Raw genomic sequence first — 20,117 nt, 5'->3', positions numbered from 1 at the left:
TGGGAGAGAGTGAAACCTTGATTCTATCCACTATCTCCACGTATTCTTGGTTCTTTCTGTTAAACTGATATCTTTCTTCTACATTTCTTTAAGCAGAGGAATGAACTCAATTATAGGTTTATTATAGTAAAAGGATACAAATATGAAGACATAAGTTGAGACGCATAGGATGATGTCTGAGAGGGTCTCAAATGCAAGCTTCAGTGTCTTCCCCATGCAGAGTCAGAATGTGTCACCCTCCCTGTACAGCACTGTATTTGCTCAATCATAGTAGCTCCTTTATTGTTTTTAATAAGAACTTTTAAAAAATATTTTTAAATTGCAGGCTTTACAAAAACAGGCTACAGGCTAGCTTTGGCTCACAACTAGTCTAGAGGGAGCTTATCAGGTAAGACCTGCAGCTCATATACCAATTTAAAGAACCATATCCCAGGAAGAAACACATTACATTATTGTCAAATATCAACTTTTCTGCACAGCAACTGACCAAGAATCATATGTATTACATAAAGTAAGCCAAGCTGTTAAGCAAGATTCCTATACTCTGAGAACAGAACAATGTGTGGGCGCTGAATCCTCACTATCACCATAGCTAGCCACTTTGCATAAATTATGTTAATTAAGGATTATCTGCAGAGGAGGGGCTGTATATATGTGTGAGAGAATGAGGTTTGATTATTAATAAATCATGATAATAAATCTGATAATATTAATAAATCTAATAAAAGTTGAATGAGAAATAAAATTGGGATAAGTAAAGGATAAAAGGCTATATTAGGTAACTATTAGAGAAAAGAATATAGTACCAAAGATACAAGTAAAGAAAGTTAAAGTTAATTGGGATCATACATTAGGAAAGACTAAAATATAAACAAAAGTTGGTATATGAGAAAAACTCAAATTATAAGAGGGATATGCCATGGTAGGAAGGGTGGTTGACAAGATTCTAGCTATTAAGTATGGCTTAAAAATAGGAACAGATGACTAAAAGCAAGTATATATTAAATCAGATGGTTATTTCAACATGTATTAGTCAGGGTTCTTATTAAAAATCAGATGCTAATTCTAACTAAGCAGAAAAGCAGTTTATTAAAAGAATTATTAGGAGAGCTAGAGAACTAGGCTTGTGGCTAAGCTTCTCAAGAACAAAGCCCAATCCATACTGCAGAACTGGTCTTATCAGGGAACTCTGTCGCTGCTCCCACTGAACACATGTGCCAAGCATTTTTCTTTACCACAGCTGTTACTACTGTAGCACTAACAGCATTTCTGCACCAGAACAACTATTTTAGAGTTACTACTGCTTCTGAATACCAGACGCCTCCATAATCAACTTCATGAAAATATGATTTGAGTACAATACAGTTCAGTGTGTACTGAGGTTTCATGGAAATGAATGTGAGTGGTAGAATTAGGTCATAGGCTTTGTGCCCTAGAAACAAAGGAGATTATGAAGGTGAATTTTATAGGACTTACCTTAGGGAGGTGGGACTCATTACTTGGGACTTCCCCAGACATTAGAAAGGTTGTTGAAAAAGTGCTGAAGAGTGAGAAAGCATAAATGTCCACCCCCAAATGCTACATATTAAACATACAAAAATTCATCTAACATTCACTAATTTTTATTCTTAACTTTCTCCTTTCCCAACAAACATTAGCAGAATCAGAGAATACAATAGAATCAGAGATGGATGGAACCTCAGAAAATAGTTTGGTCTAATCCTTTCAATGAGAAAATTTGATGACCAAACTGATTAGATAATTTATCCAAGTTCACACAGCTAGTTAGTGGAAGGAATGCAGGCTTTCCAACTTTTAGCTGAAGCCTTACCTGAAACTGTATCTTTATTCTAACATTAAACTAATCTTATCCTCAGGAAAATTCATTCTTTGGCCCTGAGACGCTCATTTTGGTAACACTGGTCTTTTTTCCTTTCCATGTACTGATTCAAGTAATTCCTGTAAAACTAGATATAAAACTAAACTTTATATGCAGAATTCTATTTTTCTATTATGATCTGTGAAAACAGAACTATAATTAAGTTTTAAATACATTTTGATCATAGTTTGTAATTTTTTTGGTTGGCTAATTAAAAATTTTCCTTACTAATATTTTCACAATACTGGCAATAATGAGCAATTATTAAAAAGCTACTAGAATAAATGTTTAATTATGAGCACATCCTTCATATATATTTCTACATCTTAATTAAATAAGAGCTAAATTCACCCAAGTAAACCATAATGACATTATTTCTCCACACAATGAATATCAAAACTTAAGCAAAAAAGAACATTAACACTACAGTATAAATAGAATATAAACATTCCACCAGTACTATATTTTTATGACAAGATGACTGGTACATAGAATTTTGAGTGTTAACCTCACAATTATGGTATACTGAGTTGTTTTGGCTCCAAAGCCTACCAGTAAGGAAGCAATTATATTTTCAGAAGGTGGAGAAAGAAGAAAGGCAAGAGAAAGTAACAAACTCAGCTACTGAATTTGCGGTATTAAAATGAAGAGCACAAAATAGTTTTATTCAGATTAAACCTTCATGTTTTATGAGCTATTTACCTAGCACTTTTCCTTTTTGTGAACAATTCTCAGAAATATTTTTTGCACTTGGCAAAAAAAGATGATACAATAAATTACTATAAACTAGTAAACACATAACAGAGGTGCATATAGGACATGGGATTACTTAGTTTGTCCAGAGATAAAATCACATTATTTTCTATGTCTTCCTTTCCTTTGTGACATGAATCTAATGAACACAGAATTGATGTACATAAACCAATCCAAAATACATACCTCTTGATGACACAGTCTTCTTTTAATTCAGAATTATTTCTACATACATATCTATTTTCTACAAATTATCTAGTGATCACTCAGCTCAAATAATGAGAAAGATTTAAAATCATATTAAGAATTGCAAAATATCCTATAATCTGGAACAGCTAGAAGAAAAAATCTGAGAGGATCATATGGTAGCCTATGATAAACTCTGGAATCTGTTCTGTAACCACCTGTTTAAGAGTCCTGTGAAAACTATTGCTTTTTTATTTCTTTGCTTTGTATATATGTTATACTGTACAATAAAAAAGTTAAAAAAAAAGAATTGCAGAATATTAAATTTTATGCTAAATTTTTTTGTTCTTTTCCCCCGAAATTCAGTCTGCACTTTTTATTCTCTACTCTGATAGAGTGCTGATGTCATCAAAAAAATTTTCCCAAAAACACTAATTCTAAAAACTTCAAATTATAAGAAGTTATCAATTCCCCATAAAACACTAAATTTTATCCAACAAGTACAAAAGTATCTACTATATTTACTATATGTTTTTAAAGATGAAGTCATTTAGCTAAAATGATGTAGTCCCATCTTGAATGAAGGTCCACAAGATCAAAAGCTTCCTGGTTTAAATTCAATGAGACTCTAATCTTGGATGTAAGCCTACACATTTAAAAGCTTAAAAGTAACCCTATAAATTCAATATAACAGAAAGGAATAAATATAATTCATAATTTACACTTAGACCACATCACAGATTTTTTCATAATTGAAATAAATTTATGGCAAAATGTATCTCTCTTGTTTGAACAGACAGGGAAGACATTTCTCTCCTGCGATTTGCAACGCCTTGTGGGAATTCAGCCACAAATATGGAGAGAAATTTGCATATGATTAGAACCTGGGGAAAGAAAGAATAAAGGAAAAACTAGCTCACAATTCTAAGTGTCCTCCCCTAGAAGTACTTCAAAATCTTTGTTTAAAAAGAGTGGAAAGTATAATGAGGTCAGATTATTTTTGAACCTTTGAAATAATTTCATAGCTGTTCTGGGAAGATAATCAGTTATGATCTAAGCAACAGCATGTATTCTGTAAAAGCAAGTAATTTCTGCAATATATCAAGTAAGGCATGGAATTAGATAATTCTTAATGTATCACATACTTTTAACCTGGAAAGAAAAACAATAAATTCTATAAGGATTTCAGATGACGTCATAATAGCCATTTAATAAGTGTTCAACAAGGAAAAAATGTGTAAGATTCTGCTTAAACCTGTTTAAGGACAAAATAAAATGCACAAAATCATATATCATCTTCAAGGGCAACATTTACATGTGCAAAAAAATTATACCTACTTATCTAGAGCTTTGAAATTTTGTAAAGGCATTATTACTATATAAAAATAGAATGAGAATACTGTTGGGTTGATTTTGTGTTAAAAACTGTGTATATTATATATCATGAACATAAACTGTATTTAGGCTATTTGATGAGATACTCACAGAATGATTGTAAGAAGGTTCCAATATCACAGGTAATGACATTTTCCCTTGAAGATTCAATTTTGTTAAATAAAAAATCTTTTCTCCCACAATCTTTTCTTTTTTCATGCGATGTACACCATACAGTCGGAACCGAACTGCATAATTTCCAATCATCTCAGATTCAACGTGATTAAATTTGAATGTTTCTGTGAAGACAGGGCATGGTCCTCTCTGGATGCTGGTTTTTGCTCTCTGTTTCTTTATAGGTAGAAGAACAAGGTGTACTTGCCATGAGTTACCACCTGTCCTGTTATATGTTGGGATATCTGTGACAGCTGTCACTGTTACCAGAAGCTTCTGTTCTTGTGAGTCATAGTCAAAAGTCACATCCAATGTGCCATATTTAGCTTCTGGCTCAGGATCAAAACGTTTAGGAAGTTGTGAAGATGATCCTTGAGCTGACATATCCTAAGAAAAGCAAATTTAAATGTTTTCAGTTTTTAATTCCATCATTTAATTTAACATATAAATCAATAACTGATATTTTTTGGAGGGTATGATCACTACTCCCCAAAAAAGTAATAAAAATAATAATTAACATGACAACAATCAAAAGCTATATATCAGGGCCAAAGTAGTTTAAGCAGGTAACTAAACTCAAAATTTTATTGTAATAAATGCATAATTTAATATTCACCATTACAATGAAGAAAATTGGATATACACTTTTATAATTAAGAACTGAAAATATATATTCAAATGTTCATTGTTGTTTGCTCTGTAGGAAACTATTAAATATTATTTTCAACATTATTAACAATGAATTAGCTTAATGTTGGGCTGGAGAGAAAGAAAGCATAGATAAAGGAAAACGCTATTAAATACATTTGGTCCCATTTTCAGGGTTTGTTATAAAATGCCTATCTGTAATAGAACACAAACACATTTGGACTTGAAAATCAATGCAGACGTGAAATATGGAAGTACAAATACAAAGGCCTCAAGATACTTGCCGCTAAATAGGTATTTTCCATAACACAGACTTTATTTACTTCAAGTTCTGACCAGAATTTAAACTACATATTATTTTCTAAGATCAATTACTACTGAAAATGGAAGAATACACATTTTTATAAAAGTTCAGGAAAGACTGAAGCTATACATTTTAATTGTAAAATTGAAAGGAATTGTACCCATTTTGCTTGTAATTTTCTCAATTTCTTGCCAACTGAACTATCTGGAATATAATGAGGATTTCAGCTAATTAATGACAATGCCAAACCAGCTCTCTGACCTTTCAATCACACCATTTCGCTTCTTCAAGTATTTTAATAAATCCTAAATGTCTGTCATTTTAAACATGAATAAATTTTATAATTTGACCATCATTCATTAATTTTCTAAATTTTTATTTAGTGCCTACTATACTACAGTGATTACTACAAACCCCAGTATCTTCCCTTTGTCCATTTAATCTAAAGATCTCCTGCATTTTAGCTGGAAACACACTGCAAAGCAAGAGACTATACTTCCAAGCTTCTCTTATAGTTTATAGGCTCATGTGGCTCAGCTTTGCCAATGGGATGCAAACACAAATTATATGTGAAACATAAAAATTTTACAAATAAATTGTTACTCCTCTACTCTCTGTCTCTTTCATTGTTCCCCAAAGAGATCCACAGACAATATGGGTCACTTTGGACTATGTGGACTAGGACAACACCTAAGGGCTGGCAGGGCGACATCAGAGAAGGAACTGGGCCCCTGAATAATGCTGTAGAGCAAAGCCACCTACTTACCCTGGCCTGCCGTATTATCTGTGGACTGCAGCCAAATGAAAGATAAAAAGCCTCTGTGTTTTTAGCCATTATATTTGGGGGTCTCTGGGGAATAGCAGCCTAACATTTACCCTAACTATTGTACCTACTATATGCCAGGTACTGTTTTCAGTGAAGGGAGGCAGTAGAGAACGAAAAAGACAAGGTCTTTGAGCTCATAAATTTTATACATTGGTATCTACACGGATGGGAAAAAAATCATAAATGAAGATCATTACCTGGGGAGAGGGAACATAGTCTTATGGAAGAACTTAGAGATTTTATACAGTATGAGTCAATCACGGCAAACACAAACATATTTTGTAAAACAAACAAAAACTTACAGTTTAAAACAAAATGTTTTAATGCATGTCACTTTACAATTGAAAAGTTAAGGTTATTAACTGCATGGTTTTAATATTTCAAAAAATAATGTAATGAAGGTTAAACATTTCAAGGCAATAAAATTTTTATAAGGGTCTAGATAGCTATTTCTGAGTTTTATTACTCTTGGTGCCTCCCTTTCTTTTCTTTTATTTCTTTTTTTTTTAGCATGGGCAGGCATTGAGAATTGAACCCATGCCATTTTTCGACATGGCAGCTGAGACCTCTGCCTGCTGAGCCATCGCAGCCTGCCTCCCTTTTTTTTCCTTCTCGGCCATCTGACAATTCTCATGAAGCCTAGAAGGTGGGACCTCTACAGAAAAAGGCTATTATTTACATTTTGCAAATTGGCAATAAGAAAACAATCCTTCCTTTCAAGGTGCCTGAATCAAAGTTTTAAATAATCTTTTAGCTGGCAAGAGGCCATCAACAGAGTTTATGAACTCCTTTCCATGAATTTCTTCTGAACCGTTTCTCCTCTTCCAGTTAAACTGCATGTGTGGATAGGTTTTAAGATAGCTACATCTTGAATTAAATAAAAAAGAAAGTAAGAATTTTCTATGTGATAAATAATGTATCATTATATATCCTTTAAAAGTATGGTAGGAAGCAAAAGGAACATGGAAAAACAAAAGAGTGAATTTTATACTGTTAGGCCATCAATATTCTACACCTAAATATGTAGGTAAAATTTATTTGTAGTATTGCTGAATATTCATGACTGTTATAGAAGACATGCAAACAAACAGGATGTAGTAAACTCAGAAAAAATGTTAACAGGTAACAAGTTGTATATGACGAATTAAGGGCAAAACCCATAGGATGTTTTAACTGTAGATAATGAGGAAGGAGGTAGCTTGTGGGACATAGGCAGAAATAAGGTGCATTAAATATAGATAGTAAGTACATTAATAATCTGTATGACATGCCAAAGATAAAGAGTAAATAGAAGACATGATAGAACAACAACAACAAAAAAAGTGTTACGTACAGAAATGGATGGAAAGCCCAAGCCATGGTCATGTCACCTCTGGGATGATGGCTATGTTCGCATGTGCTCTACCTTAGTAATGCAGATAAAACCTTTCTCTGTTTTAGTCTAGTCTACTAACTGGCAAGTTTCAGGGGTAGCCAGGTATACATTCCCCTAAAACTGTCTCATAGAACAAGACATCCTTGTTCAAATCTCTACACTGGTCCATGTTACCACACTATCAACAGGGAAGGCTGATTAAGCAGAGATAGGACACAGGAGCATTGCAAAAACCAAGATCCACATTATATGTTCCTTCTATCCACTTGTACCCTATCCTAAGTGTGTTAACCTACTTCATCTTGCTCCAATTACTTCTTGCTTTTTATTTGAAATAGATTAAAACACCCACATGCACTTATACAGGGTGCACACTTGCATGTTATTTAAGAATCTTAATTTGTTCCTGTGAGTCCTCTGGGATAGCTTGCCTCATGGTAGACTAGTACCACTGAATCAAAGTAGTTTCCCACCCAACTATTTAGATCAAGAGGGGAATACAATACATTGTTAAGAGCATTGTTTTTGCAAGTCAGGCAGACCTGGTTTTGAATTATAGTTCCATCATTTAGGACTTGCTCTTGGGCAAATTGATTAACTGAGTCTCAATGTCTTCAATTGTAAAATAGAAATAATAACTTCCTGAATATGTGGTTGTTAGAATTAAATGACTTGACTATATTAAAGCTCACAGAACAATTTCAGGCACAAGTGGTGATAGCTATTATTGTTGTTAATTTCACAATCCAGACTTTACTGTCATCTTGGTTCTCTAAATAGCGTGCAGATTTACAAAACAACTGTCTCAAACTTGTTAGGTGATAAGGTAAGAGAAATATTTTTTGTAGGGCATCATGAAATTCTGACATTAAATTTAAAATCAATCAATGTAAAATGTTCTTGGTCAGATACTCTATTATAATATTAGAAAGTCTAGAAAAGTAATAACAGAAACAGAGTGGTTTCTTTTTGCTTATAGAAGAAAAACTTAAAATTAAGGAAATTCTATTCCTAGCTTAACTGTTCTCTGTATTGGGAAACTACCCACATTTTTCAATTTTGGCAGCAGGTCAGACAATTCTACTAGGAAGAACACTGACATACTACAGTTTTACAAATGTCGCCTGAGACAAGAGTTGCGAAAACTTGACATCTGGAACTTTAAAGTAAAGTAAATCCTAAAAATAAACACTACGTTATGAAAACTTCTAAATTACCTTTATAATTTTCAACATTATAGAAAGATTAAAACATCTTTTTAGAACATGGCAAGACTTCAAAAGTACAGCACACCTATTTTTGTTGTTGCTTTAACAGTTATGCTCCAAAAACATAACTAACTTAAAACTCAAAAAACCAACCACTCCAAACGCAGGACGTAATGGATACAAATTTCAGTAATAAAGCTGATTATCACTTACTCCTTTTGAAAAGCCTGTAAAACAACAATAATGGATCACCTTCCCAATAGTAAAAAATAAAAAATAAAATAATTTAAAAACACAAAAGATAAATAATAACTCCAAATGAAACAAATAGTTAAACGACTCCAGGATGTTTATATAAAGTAGTTTTTTTCTTAAAAAAAAAAAAAAAAAACAACAACAACCTATGCTGAGGTTGAAACCTAAGAGAAAATGGTTTTACAGTCTTGTCTGTTGCTCTCATTTTTAGCTACCCATTTTCCTTTTGGGAGTAGTTGGGGATTGGTTGGGACAGCTCTGATAAGTTTGTGGGACAAAAATAAGAACAAGGATGGAAACTGATATCATAGCTACGAAGAAAATAGTGATGCAACCAATTCTTCTTTCTGAGAAGCACAGCATTATCCTCCAAATAATATTCATTTAAAAAATTCTATGTCCTTTTTACTTACTTCAGGGCTCAGGACTGCGGTGCTGTCACTTGGAACATCTTCTTCATATCCTTTATTATGAAAACTTTCTATTTCATGACCTGTGCTTCCTTCACTTGGACACTTGTTATATGAGCATCTTGGACTGTTGCTGCAGTGGGAAAATTCACATTTACTGTCCCCAATTTCTGAGGGTGTACATGAGAGATGGGGAGAACCACTGTCATCCTGATATGGTGGTGGCTGTAATTCATCCAGTGGGGGTGTTCTTCTCATTCTCTGAATGCAGTTTCCTGATAATGATTAAGAATCTGGTCACTGTTTCCAATTAGCCTCAATATACAGCACACTCTGTATAATTGTAATAACTTAAAAAAAAAACTGGATGAAAATATCTTTGGCAATGTAAATACTTTTAGATTAACTAGTAAAATAATCTGGTTCCCCGTTCTCTCTTTCTGCATAATAAAATTAAGAAAAATAAACTTATAAACTAAAAGATCCTGTTACATGCTATGATAATTAGTAAAATTACTAAGACAGCTTATTTATGTAGTTCTCCCTCTCAAAACAATCCTACATTATACTCACTTCATAATCTACTCCTTTGTGATCTGTGGCCTCTTTGGCCAGGCAATAAAAATACGGTAGGTAAGTAGACAAAATCTTTATTTTCTTTAGTTATTGAGATGAACTTAAACTAGTATTTAGCTTAACAGTCTCAGCAGCTGTTCATCCTGGATCCATAATTCTAAAATGAGGTGCACTATAAATCAAGGTCCAATCCCTCTTGCTAAACTCTATCAATCAGCAAAGACAGAATGTATTGTCTTCCATTATAAGGTAAGTCACCCCATCCTACTCTACATTTATGCCTGTATTCCTTCTATAGTATAGCTACCAGCCTGTCTACCAGAAGGCATCTATCTCCACCTCTAGTAGCTAATTTGAAACTATGCTTTCTTTATTCTTTAATAGTCCTTTTAATATTTGCCTCAAAATGACTGAGAGTAAACATATCTATAAAAGAGGATGGAGATGGAGGCAGGACAGGGATGAATGTAAGGAAACAGAGTTCAGTATACAATTTAAGAATAGCTAAATCTGTGTAGACATATCCTGAACGCAATATCAGATATTAAACTTAAACAATGCTCATTTTCTTCTTATGAATCTCTGTTTTCAAAAGGAGATCCTGAAAAGGTAGTTTGTATTACAATATAATTCTTATAATGTAGTACAGTTCAAATATTCAATAGATCCTCTGTTCTTTATAAGACAGAAAAACTTTACAAGAACTATGACTCATTTTAAAACTACCATAATATCTGTTACAAATTAAAAATATTAATATGCATAAATTTAGCTCAATTTACATATTTGTTTAAAAGCTCTAATTTTGGAAACAGAAAATTAAATGTCTTACCCAGTGAGTCTAACATACTAGCTTTAGTTTATAAATATAAGCAAAAAGTAGAAAAGCTACTTGGATTAATATAATTGAAGCTAAATAAAAAAGGCAGATTAGACAGACACACTGCAAGTACCAAGCAACAAAACAATAAAATTACAGCATAACAGAGAAAAGTGGCCTTAAGTGATTATCTGGTTTAATCCATTTATGCAGTCTAGGTAAGTATGTGTGCCTGGTACAGTTGTTGGCTAACCTAACCCCATTCACTAGCTCTCCTTAGCCACATTCCAATTAGGGATGGCCAATGAAACCTAAGCAGAAGATTTCAGAGTGGAACTTCCAGAAAAGCTTTTGTCTTCCTGATAAAGCAGGGAGACTCAACTGGTAGGTCTCTTTTGTTCTTTGCCTTTCCCTTTACGCTTTCTTGGAGGTGTAGCAGCCATCTTGTGATTATGAAGTGACAAGCATGAAAACGAAAGCTAAGGATGGAGAAACAGAAAAGTGGAAAGAATCTGGGTCTCTGAAACATCTTCTTGATGCCTGAGACAAATAAATCCTTTTTTTATAACAAAAACGAAAATTGAGGGTTGGATTTCTGTTACTTGTTTCTAAATGCATTATTGATTACATTGGTCAATATAATAATGGATCAATTTATCAATAATAGATAAGCTATTAACCAACATCACTCCTATTTAAAAATGTGTATTTCATCAGCCATGGAAATAAATTAAATGGTTATGCCTAAAAATTTATTGTAATATGAAGTCAATTAAAAATTTTCCAATGTAGTAGTTCTAGGAGTCAGCATACCATTTTTTTCTCTCTTTTCTGAGAAAAGAGGTAATCTTTTTCATAAATCTTTTTCTGTATTGCTCAGAGATCTCACTGGACAAAAGTGGGTCACATGTCTATTCCTAAACCCATCAATGGTACAGAAATGGAGTATCATAATTAGCTTAGATTAATCAGAAGTTTCAACAATTGCAGCTGGGGATGGGGTCAGCTTCATTGTTCCTATCTATATGGCAAAGAGGAGATGCCTGAAATATGTAGGGTCCAAGGAAGAAGATAGAGAAAGCAGTACTATTGCTTTTTTCATCTTTATTAGAATATCTTCCCTTTCTGTGGCTTTTTTCTTAGTACCCTTTCCACTACTGAACTTCTCTGAATTTCCTTTTGATGTGACTGGCACAACATAATTTCTGTCTGATAATAGTTATCCCTTTTTTCCTTTGGTTTACTTTTTTATATTAGTTTCCTGTCTAGTTGCCAGCCAACTTGGGTATTTACACAGCTGAGCTCCAGGCATCTGGCTCTTGATTAGATTTAGTATAACTCTGCTCCAGAGACCAAGGCACAGATTACCCAAAAAAGGTTTGATGACATTTGAAGATGTTAAGTAGACTCAATGGGTAGATCTCAGCAGTGTTTTCTGGATTTCAGAGAAACAATTTTAAAACTGTGGATTGGAATGTATAAATTATTTTGGCCATACAGTATCTTCAACATTTTGGAAATAATAGTACCATATTTTTCTCTCTACTTTTGCATTTTACTTCTCAATATGAAGAATAAATGTATCTACAATAAAAATTTCATTAAAAATATATACTTCATGAAGATTTCTTCTTTTTAAAAATATATCTCTTCTTCCACAATTAAAAATAATTTCAATGGTTTAAATGCAGTGTAATAACTAAGAGTTGGCTTAAATGTAATTGATACTGGAAAACTTTTTAGCCAACTGTTAAAAAGTAATCTAATTTCTATTATAGTTGTTAAACTACATGGTAAACATCAAGCTTAAGAAGAAACATATAGTGGAACTATCAGATACCAAAATGATGATGCCCTACCATCACTTTGTTCCTTGTTTTACTACCTGGTTTCATTTTCTTATTTTTGTTGATATTATTTATCAATCAAAGGATTCATGTATAAGCATATTTTAAGCATTTTAATTTAACACTTGTATATGGCATAGCATCTACAAAACAAGACAAAATATCCTACTACCCTAAAAATAAGAGAATGCATGTGAATGTGGAATCTGATCTGTAACGATAAACTTTATGCTTTAAGGCAGTGGTTTAAAGTTTGGGAACCAATGCTCTTAAAAAAGGGTGAATAACTCAGCAACTGCAGAATATACTTTTTTTTCAAGTACCCATGCAAATTTATCAAAATTGATTAAATACCAGGCAATAATTTAAAATTTAACAAATTTCAAAGAAGTGGAAACATAAATAGGATATGTTTTCTGACCACAGTGGAATTAAACTCGAAATCAGAAACAAATATATAACTAGAAAATTTATAGGTATCTAGACAAAATAACCCGAAGTTAAAAATATACTCCTAACTATCCCAAAGATCAAACAGGAAATCACAATAGAAGCCAGAAAATGTAACGAAGAAAATGATAATGAAAACAATCCATGTAAATACTGTGGGATATGGTTAAAACCAGCATAAAAGGAAACGTATTGGCTTAAATGCATATATTAGGAAGGGAAATGCTGAAAATCAATAATCTAAGCATCCATTCTCAAGAAGTTAAAAGAAAAAACAGAAAATTTAGCCCAAAGAAAGTTGGAGGAATCAAACAATATGGAACAGAAATTAAATAGAATTTTTTTTCTCTACTACATAAAAGAGAACATTAGTAAACCAAAATAAAATTCATTAAAAACACTAATACAGTTAGTAAGCCTACAAAAGACCAGTCAGGAAGAAAAAGAGATGGTATAATAGCAGGAATAAAAATGAGGGCATCACTTCAAATCCTACAGACATTAAAAAGAAAATGAGCATTCCTTTCATTCCTACCTTTCCAAAAAGGTTTTAGTCTTAAAGCCATTCAGTGGGGCAGAGGAAGGAAGGGGAGTCTGCACTGGTGCTGGCAGGGGAAGATACAGTGGCTCAGAGCTACATGTTGGTGCTCAAGTGGGATGAGGAGGATATCCACATGGCCAAAGTGCTATTCTGGGGCCCGAGTGAGGTGAAAAGGGTGTCCATGTTCATGGCAGGTAGAGGTGGGGAACAGCCCAGCATACAGTACCAGAGCCAAGTACGGTGAGGAGACCTTTCATTTTAGAGAGTGGCTAGGAGTGAGATGTCAGAGCTGGAGCAGACTGAACTGAGCATCCACACATGGTGGCAGCACAATACAGGGTGTTGGAACCCAAATGGGATAAGGAAGGTCCAGTGTGGGGAATCAGAGCCTCAGCAGGATAAGGAGAGGGAGCTTTGAGGGGTGGCCTGGCCTGAGGCAAGAACCCAAAAAAAAAAGGTAGAGGAAGATGTCCACATAGAGAAAGGGAAGAAACTCAGCAAGAAGAGTCAGAACCTGAGTAGGATCAGACATGGAGGGTGACTGGTGTAAGTTGTCAAAGCCCAGGTAAGGTATAAGGGATAACAGCATTCAAGTAAGGTAAGGAGTACATATGTAGAGGCAGGTGGGTCAGCACAGTAATTCAGAGCCTAAGTGGGGTGGAGAGGATGTCCATACATGAGAGTGAACCAGAGTTTGGTTTTAGAGCCTGAGTGGGATAAGGAAGGGAACTATGTGGGGGAAAAGGGAAGTCCTGGAGCAGCATGTCAGAACTCACGCAGGAAGCCAGAGCCTAGGTAGGGTGATGAGGGTATCCATATATGGGGCAAGCTTGCATTGGGTGTCAGAGCTGTGAGAGTAATAAGGATATCCATAAGTACAGGCTGTCTACATGGGATATTAAACCCAAATGGAGTGATATGGGGACACATGCAGAGAAATGGGAGGGTATGTGTGCAAACATGGGGAGAGATCAATAATAAGTATATTAAGGTTAATGGGAGCCAGGTCTCTCACTGTCAGAGAAGGGAGTAATAAAATTGGAAGAGAAAAAATCTAAAACACATATATGGTGTTGGATTAGAACTGGAAATATCAGTGTGAACTGATAGTTTTTAATATATATGCAGAAATATATAATATAAATATGATAAATATAAAATAGAATGTGTGCACTTACATACATATACACAAACCTATACATGAATACCTTAGTTAAGTCCACTGAGGGGGCTTGGACACATCAGTACCTGAATAACCATGGGCATACCTAATGCCCAGAGGAACCAGACTCCTTGGAGAAATTGTTCATTCCAGGGCTGGAAGAGGCAAAGTACAAGATGAACTAGGAAAGCTTGCTGTGTTGAAAGCGAGAATGTGCTAAAAGAATGACTGGACAAAGGACAAAGAAGTCAGCTTGAAGGGACTCTCACTGACTAAATCCCACTGACAATTTGAGCCTCAAAATAAATAATTAATGATTATGCACAATGAATAAAACAGGAAACCATGAATCCATACTGATATAAATTAATATATGAATATTATATATGTAATATATATAATAATAGGATACATGATTATATATATATAATAATAGGATATGAACATAGTTATAAGTACCCTCCCCCAGAATATGTATCAATTACAAAGAGAAAAAGAGTAACTCTATAGAGGACAGATGTGAAAGAGAAAACCTTAGTGAAGAGATCAAAGTGAACATTATGGTAAATTGAACAATTCAAAACTATGCACTATCTGATAAAATGCTATGAGAAGAAAACAGCATCACTTCTGTGGTATTCCAATTAGAAGTTTATAATATGAATCTAATAGTGAGAATTTTCAGACAAATCCAGATAACCTACAAAATAACTGACCTGTGATCTTCAAACAGAAATGACTGAAGAGTTGTTCTAGTCTGATAGAAGTTAAAGAGACATGACAACTGAGTGCAAAACATGATTCTGAAGTGGATCCTTTTGCTATAAAGGACATTATTTGGATAACTGATGAAACCTGAATGGGATCTGAGGATTAGATGGTGTTCTAGTTTGCTAGCTGCTGGAATGCAACACACCAGAGATGGATTGGCTTTTAATAAAAGGGGATTTATTTCGTTAGTTCTTCAGAGGAAAGGCAGCTAATTTTCAACTGAGGTTCTTTCTTATGTGGGGAGGCATAGGATGATCTCTGCTGGCCTGCTCTCCAGGCCTTTGGAGATGCAGAAAGAAACCACCCCGGGGTGATTTTGCTTTCCCTGCACGCAATGCTTCTGCCAAAACTACTATCTGTGGGCTTACAGAATGCCTTATCCATCATCATGGTATTCCACATAGCATTGCTTCGGATCAAGGAACACATTTCACAGCAAATGAAGTGCGGGAATGGCCACATGCTCATGGAATTCTCTGGTCTTACCATGTTCCCCATCATCCAGAAGCAGCTGGATTGATAGAATGGTGGAATGGCCTTTTGAAAACTCAATTATGGTGCCAACTAGGTGGCAATACCTTGAAGGGCTGGGGTAATGTTCTCCAGGAAGCTGTATATGCTCTGAATCAGCATCTACTGTATGGTGCTGTTTCTCCCATAGCCAGGATCCACGGGTCTAGGAACTAGGGGGTGGAAATGGGAGTGGCACCACTCTCTATTACCCCTAGTGATCCACTAGGAAAATTTTTGCTTCCTGTCCCTGTGACCCTGAGCTCTGCTGGTCCACAGGTTTTAGTTCCAAAAGGGGGAGCACTTCCACGAGGAGAAACAACAATGATTTCACTGAACTGGAATCTAAGACTGCCATCTGGTCACTTTGGGCTACTCATGCCTCTGGATCAACAAGCCAAGAAGAGGATTACATTATTGTCTGGGGTGACTGACCCTGAGCATCAGAGGGAAATAGGACTGCAACTACACAATGAAGGTAAAGAAGAGTTTTCTTGGAATATAGGAGATCCCCCTAGGGCGTCTTTTAGTACTAACATGCCCTATAATTAAAATCAATGGAAAACTGCAACAGCCCAATCCAGGCAGGACTACTAATGGGTCTGCAACTTCAGGAATGAAGGTTTGGGTGGCCCCACCAGGCAAAGAACCACGGCCAGCTGAAGCACTTGCTGAGGGTAAAAGGAACATGGAATGGGTAGTGGAAGAAGGTAGTGATAAATATGAACTATGACCACGTGACCAGTTACAAAAACGAGGACTGTAATATTGTTTTGTTCCTGTTATACTATTTAAGTTGTAAGATATCAAGTTTAAGAATGAATATTACCTAAGGACTTGTACCCTATTCTGGAGAGAGTTAATGTGTTTCCAATTACATGCAGGAAAGTTGAGTATTGTTAGGTGAAAGAAAAAAATGTGTGTTTTAATGTTTTTCATTTAGAAATTAGGTATGGTTTAAGGTGATATGTATAGCTGCCAAGTTGACAAAGGGTGGACTGTCATGGTGAGGTTCATGCGTCAACTTGGCCAAGTGGTGGTACCTGTTTGTCTGGTTGGGCAGGTGCTGGCCTGTCTGTTGCAATGAGGACATTTCATAGAATTAAATCATGATCACATCAGCTGCATCCACAGCTGATTACATTTGCAATCAGCCAAGGGGAGTGTCTTCTGCAATAAGTGATGCTCAATCTAATCACTGGAAGCCTTTTAGGAGGATTCAGAAGAGATGGGCTCTCTTCCTGCTTTGGCTGGTGGGCCTCTCCTGTGGAGTTTGTCCAGACCCTCCATCAGAATCGTCGGCTTCACAGCCTCCCCTGTGGATTTTGGACTCTGCATTCCCGTGGTCACATAAGACAATTATAAATTTTATATTTGTGAGTGTTCCCCATCGATTCTGTTTCTCTAGAGAACCCTAACTAATACAGATGGTAATATATATCGATGTTAATTTCCTAATTTTGATGTTTGTATTGTAGTTATGTAGGAGAATTTCCTTGTTTGTAGAATATACACACTAAAGTATTCGATGGTGATAGTGATAATCAGGTGAGCCACTTACTCTCAAAAAAAAAACCCAGGACTTCGTACTATACTTCCAACTCTCTCTAACTCTGTAAATAATTCCAAAGGTCATTTCAATAAAAAAGGTATCTCATAAAAACAAATTTGAAAATAAGATGATGCAGACAAATTTCTAAAAAAACACACTCAGGGAAGACTATGGGAAGATGGTAGAGTAGGAAGTTCCAGGAATCAGTCCCTTCCATAGAACAACTATTAAACAGGTAGTAACTGTAGGAATCAACTACTTTGAAACTCCAGAGTCCAGTAGAACTCTGTACAACATCCAGGGAAGTGTGCAAGGAAAAGGCTGGTAAATTATGGTAAATATCAGCAAACTGCTCTCTCTACACAGTAGAAAGCCTCAACTTGCATGGCAGGCTGCAGTGAAGTGTGGATCATGGTGTAGCTTTCTGGCACCAGAAGGGAACCAAACAAACCACTTCCCTAAGATACAGGTGGGCATGGGCTGGTAGCTAATTTGATCAGCTATTTCAGAATTACTGGGGCAGGGCTCTGAGGGCAGTCATTTTTCCAACCTGCCCCAGACAGAGGCTGTCAAGGAGATTTAAAGATGGCATGCTTCCAAAAAGCTGCAGAGGATAGCTGAAGGGCTGCATTTGTCAGGCAGGTCAAGAAAGCACAGCTTCGGAAGCCATGTAAGAAACTCCTGGCACCCTTGCTAGACTCTCCTCCATTCCCTCTCAGGGCAGCTTGGAGATGGCCTGGCACATCCCTTGTGGGTCCCTAGACTTGTTCCTGCTGGGAAAGAATGACATGGAAAAATCCTTTCCAGGGAGCCCACTCTTCCAAAATTTGCCCTACAGGCAAAAGCAGCTTGAGACGATGAAGGTAGACAATGAAGGCAGTGCAAGAAACAGCTGAGGCAGATACCCTGGGGAGAGGCTTTAAGTGAAGCTCTGAAACATTCAAGAGAGAGAGAGAACATCTGTCTCCTGGGAAGTAGGGGGGCATTCAACTCCTTTAAATACAGGAATGTCTAAGACTACTAGCAAACACAAGTCCAAGGCAACATACAGGTCCAGAAAAGACAGGGAGAACCCTGCACTTGGCATTCACTTCGGCAGACCTTATCCTACAGGAGGACTGACATTCAAGAAAATCTCTTTCATACCACCAGCTGGTTTATAAGCTCAAGAAACAGATATTTTGGGAAAAAAATTTCAGAGTTCAAAATTTTAAATATTAAGACATACAATGCAACAAAAGATTATATAAGACAAACAAATCAGAAATGACGGCTCATGCAAAGGAACAGGACAAAAATCTAGAAAACACAGATGAAGAAGACCGACTAGACATACCAGACAAAAACTTAAAAAAACAAATGAACTTCAATATGCTCAAGTAGATGAAGAAAAATTCAGAGAAAAAACTAAAGGATAACAGGAAAAAAAAATCAACAATAGGAGAATCTAAGAGAGAAAAATTTAAAAGAATCAAAAACAACTATTGGAATTGAAGACCACAATAACTGAAACGAAAAATTCCAGGGAGAGTTTCAACAACAGATTGGAAGTGGCAGAAGAAAGAATCAGTGAACTCAAAGACAGGACAACTGAAATGAGTCAGCCTGAGCAGCAAAAAAAGGGAGAAAGAATTATTAAAAGTGAAAGCAGCCCCAGACACCTGTGGGACACCATTAACTGTACCAACATATGCATTATAGGAGTCTTAGAAGAAGAAGTGGCAGAAGGGATATTTAAAGAAACAATGACAGAAAACATCCAAGAAGCTCAGAGAACATCAAACAGGATAAACTTGAAGAAAATTATGCCCTGCACATATTGATCAAATTGTCAAATGCAAAGGACAATGGAAGAACTCTGTAAGCTGCAAAAGAAAGCAACATGTTATATATGAGTCCCAATTAGAATAAGTTCTGATTTCTCATTAGAAACCATGGCGGCAAGGAGGCAAGAAGGCAATGCATTGAAATACTTGAAGTGCTATAAGAAAACAACTGCTAACAAATGATTTTATATCTGGTGAGACTTTCTTTTAAAAATGAGGGAAAGCTTAAGACATTCCAAGATAAATAAAAGCTGAGAGAGTTCATTACTACTAAATATACCCTAACAAGCACTGCTAAAAGGAGTTCTTCAGGCTGAAAGGTATTTCCTACAGGTACTAAAATGCAAATGCATAAAACTAATGCTAAATCTATGGTTTCGTACATACAAAGTTCAAAGATATAATTGGTAGCAAGTACTAAAAAAAAGGTAGGGGGACGGAGGGGTATAGGAGGAGTGGTTGTATATCCTATTAAGTTATATCAAATAAAATATTTTCTGTATTTAGGATATTAAGGTGTAATGTCATGGTAGTTACAAAGAAAATATATGAAAAATACATCCAGACAGAAATGAGAAGAGACGTGATATGGTACAATAAAAAACATCAAATAAATATGAAAGTAGGCATAAAGGGAAGATTTGTGGGACAAAAAAGATGTAAGACTTAC

The 20,117-nt window shown here is 35.3% G+C and overlaps 1 protein-coding gene across 7 annotated transcripts in view; it reads right to left on the bottom strand.

Moving 5' to 3' along the window:
- Positions 1-20,117, bottom strand: part of SYT14 (synaptotagmin 14) — a 297,741-nt gene that overhangs the window by 60,347 nt on the left and 217,277 nt on the right. For all 7 annotated transcript variants that reach the window (XR_013174311.1, XM_077157697.1, XM_077157698.1 and 4 more), the window contains 2 exons: positions 9,396-9,667; positions 4,304-4,753 (listed from right to left, as the gene is read on the bottom strand). Coding sequence is in view for 6 of the 7 variants with exons in the window: in XM_077157697.1 (XP_077013812.1) it covers positions 4,304-4,753; positions 9,396-9,667 (722 nt within the window). In the remaining variant the exon portion in view is untranslated. The remainder of the gene's footprint in view (positions 1-4,303; positions 4,754-9,395; positions 9,668-20,117) is intronic.

The sequence above is a fragment of the Tamandua tetradactyla genome, chromosome 4 (assembly GCF_023851605.1).
Source record: "Tamandua tetradactyla isolate mTamTet1 chromosome 4, mTamTet1.pri, whole genome shotgun sequence".
NCBI classification, from domain to species: domain Eukaryota; kingdom Metazoa; phylum Chordata; class Mammalia; order Pilosa; family Myrmecophagidae; genus Tamandua; species Tamandua tetradactyla.
Note: the sequence above shows the minus strand (reverse complement) of the source record. Positions and strands in the feature narration are given on the sequence as shown.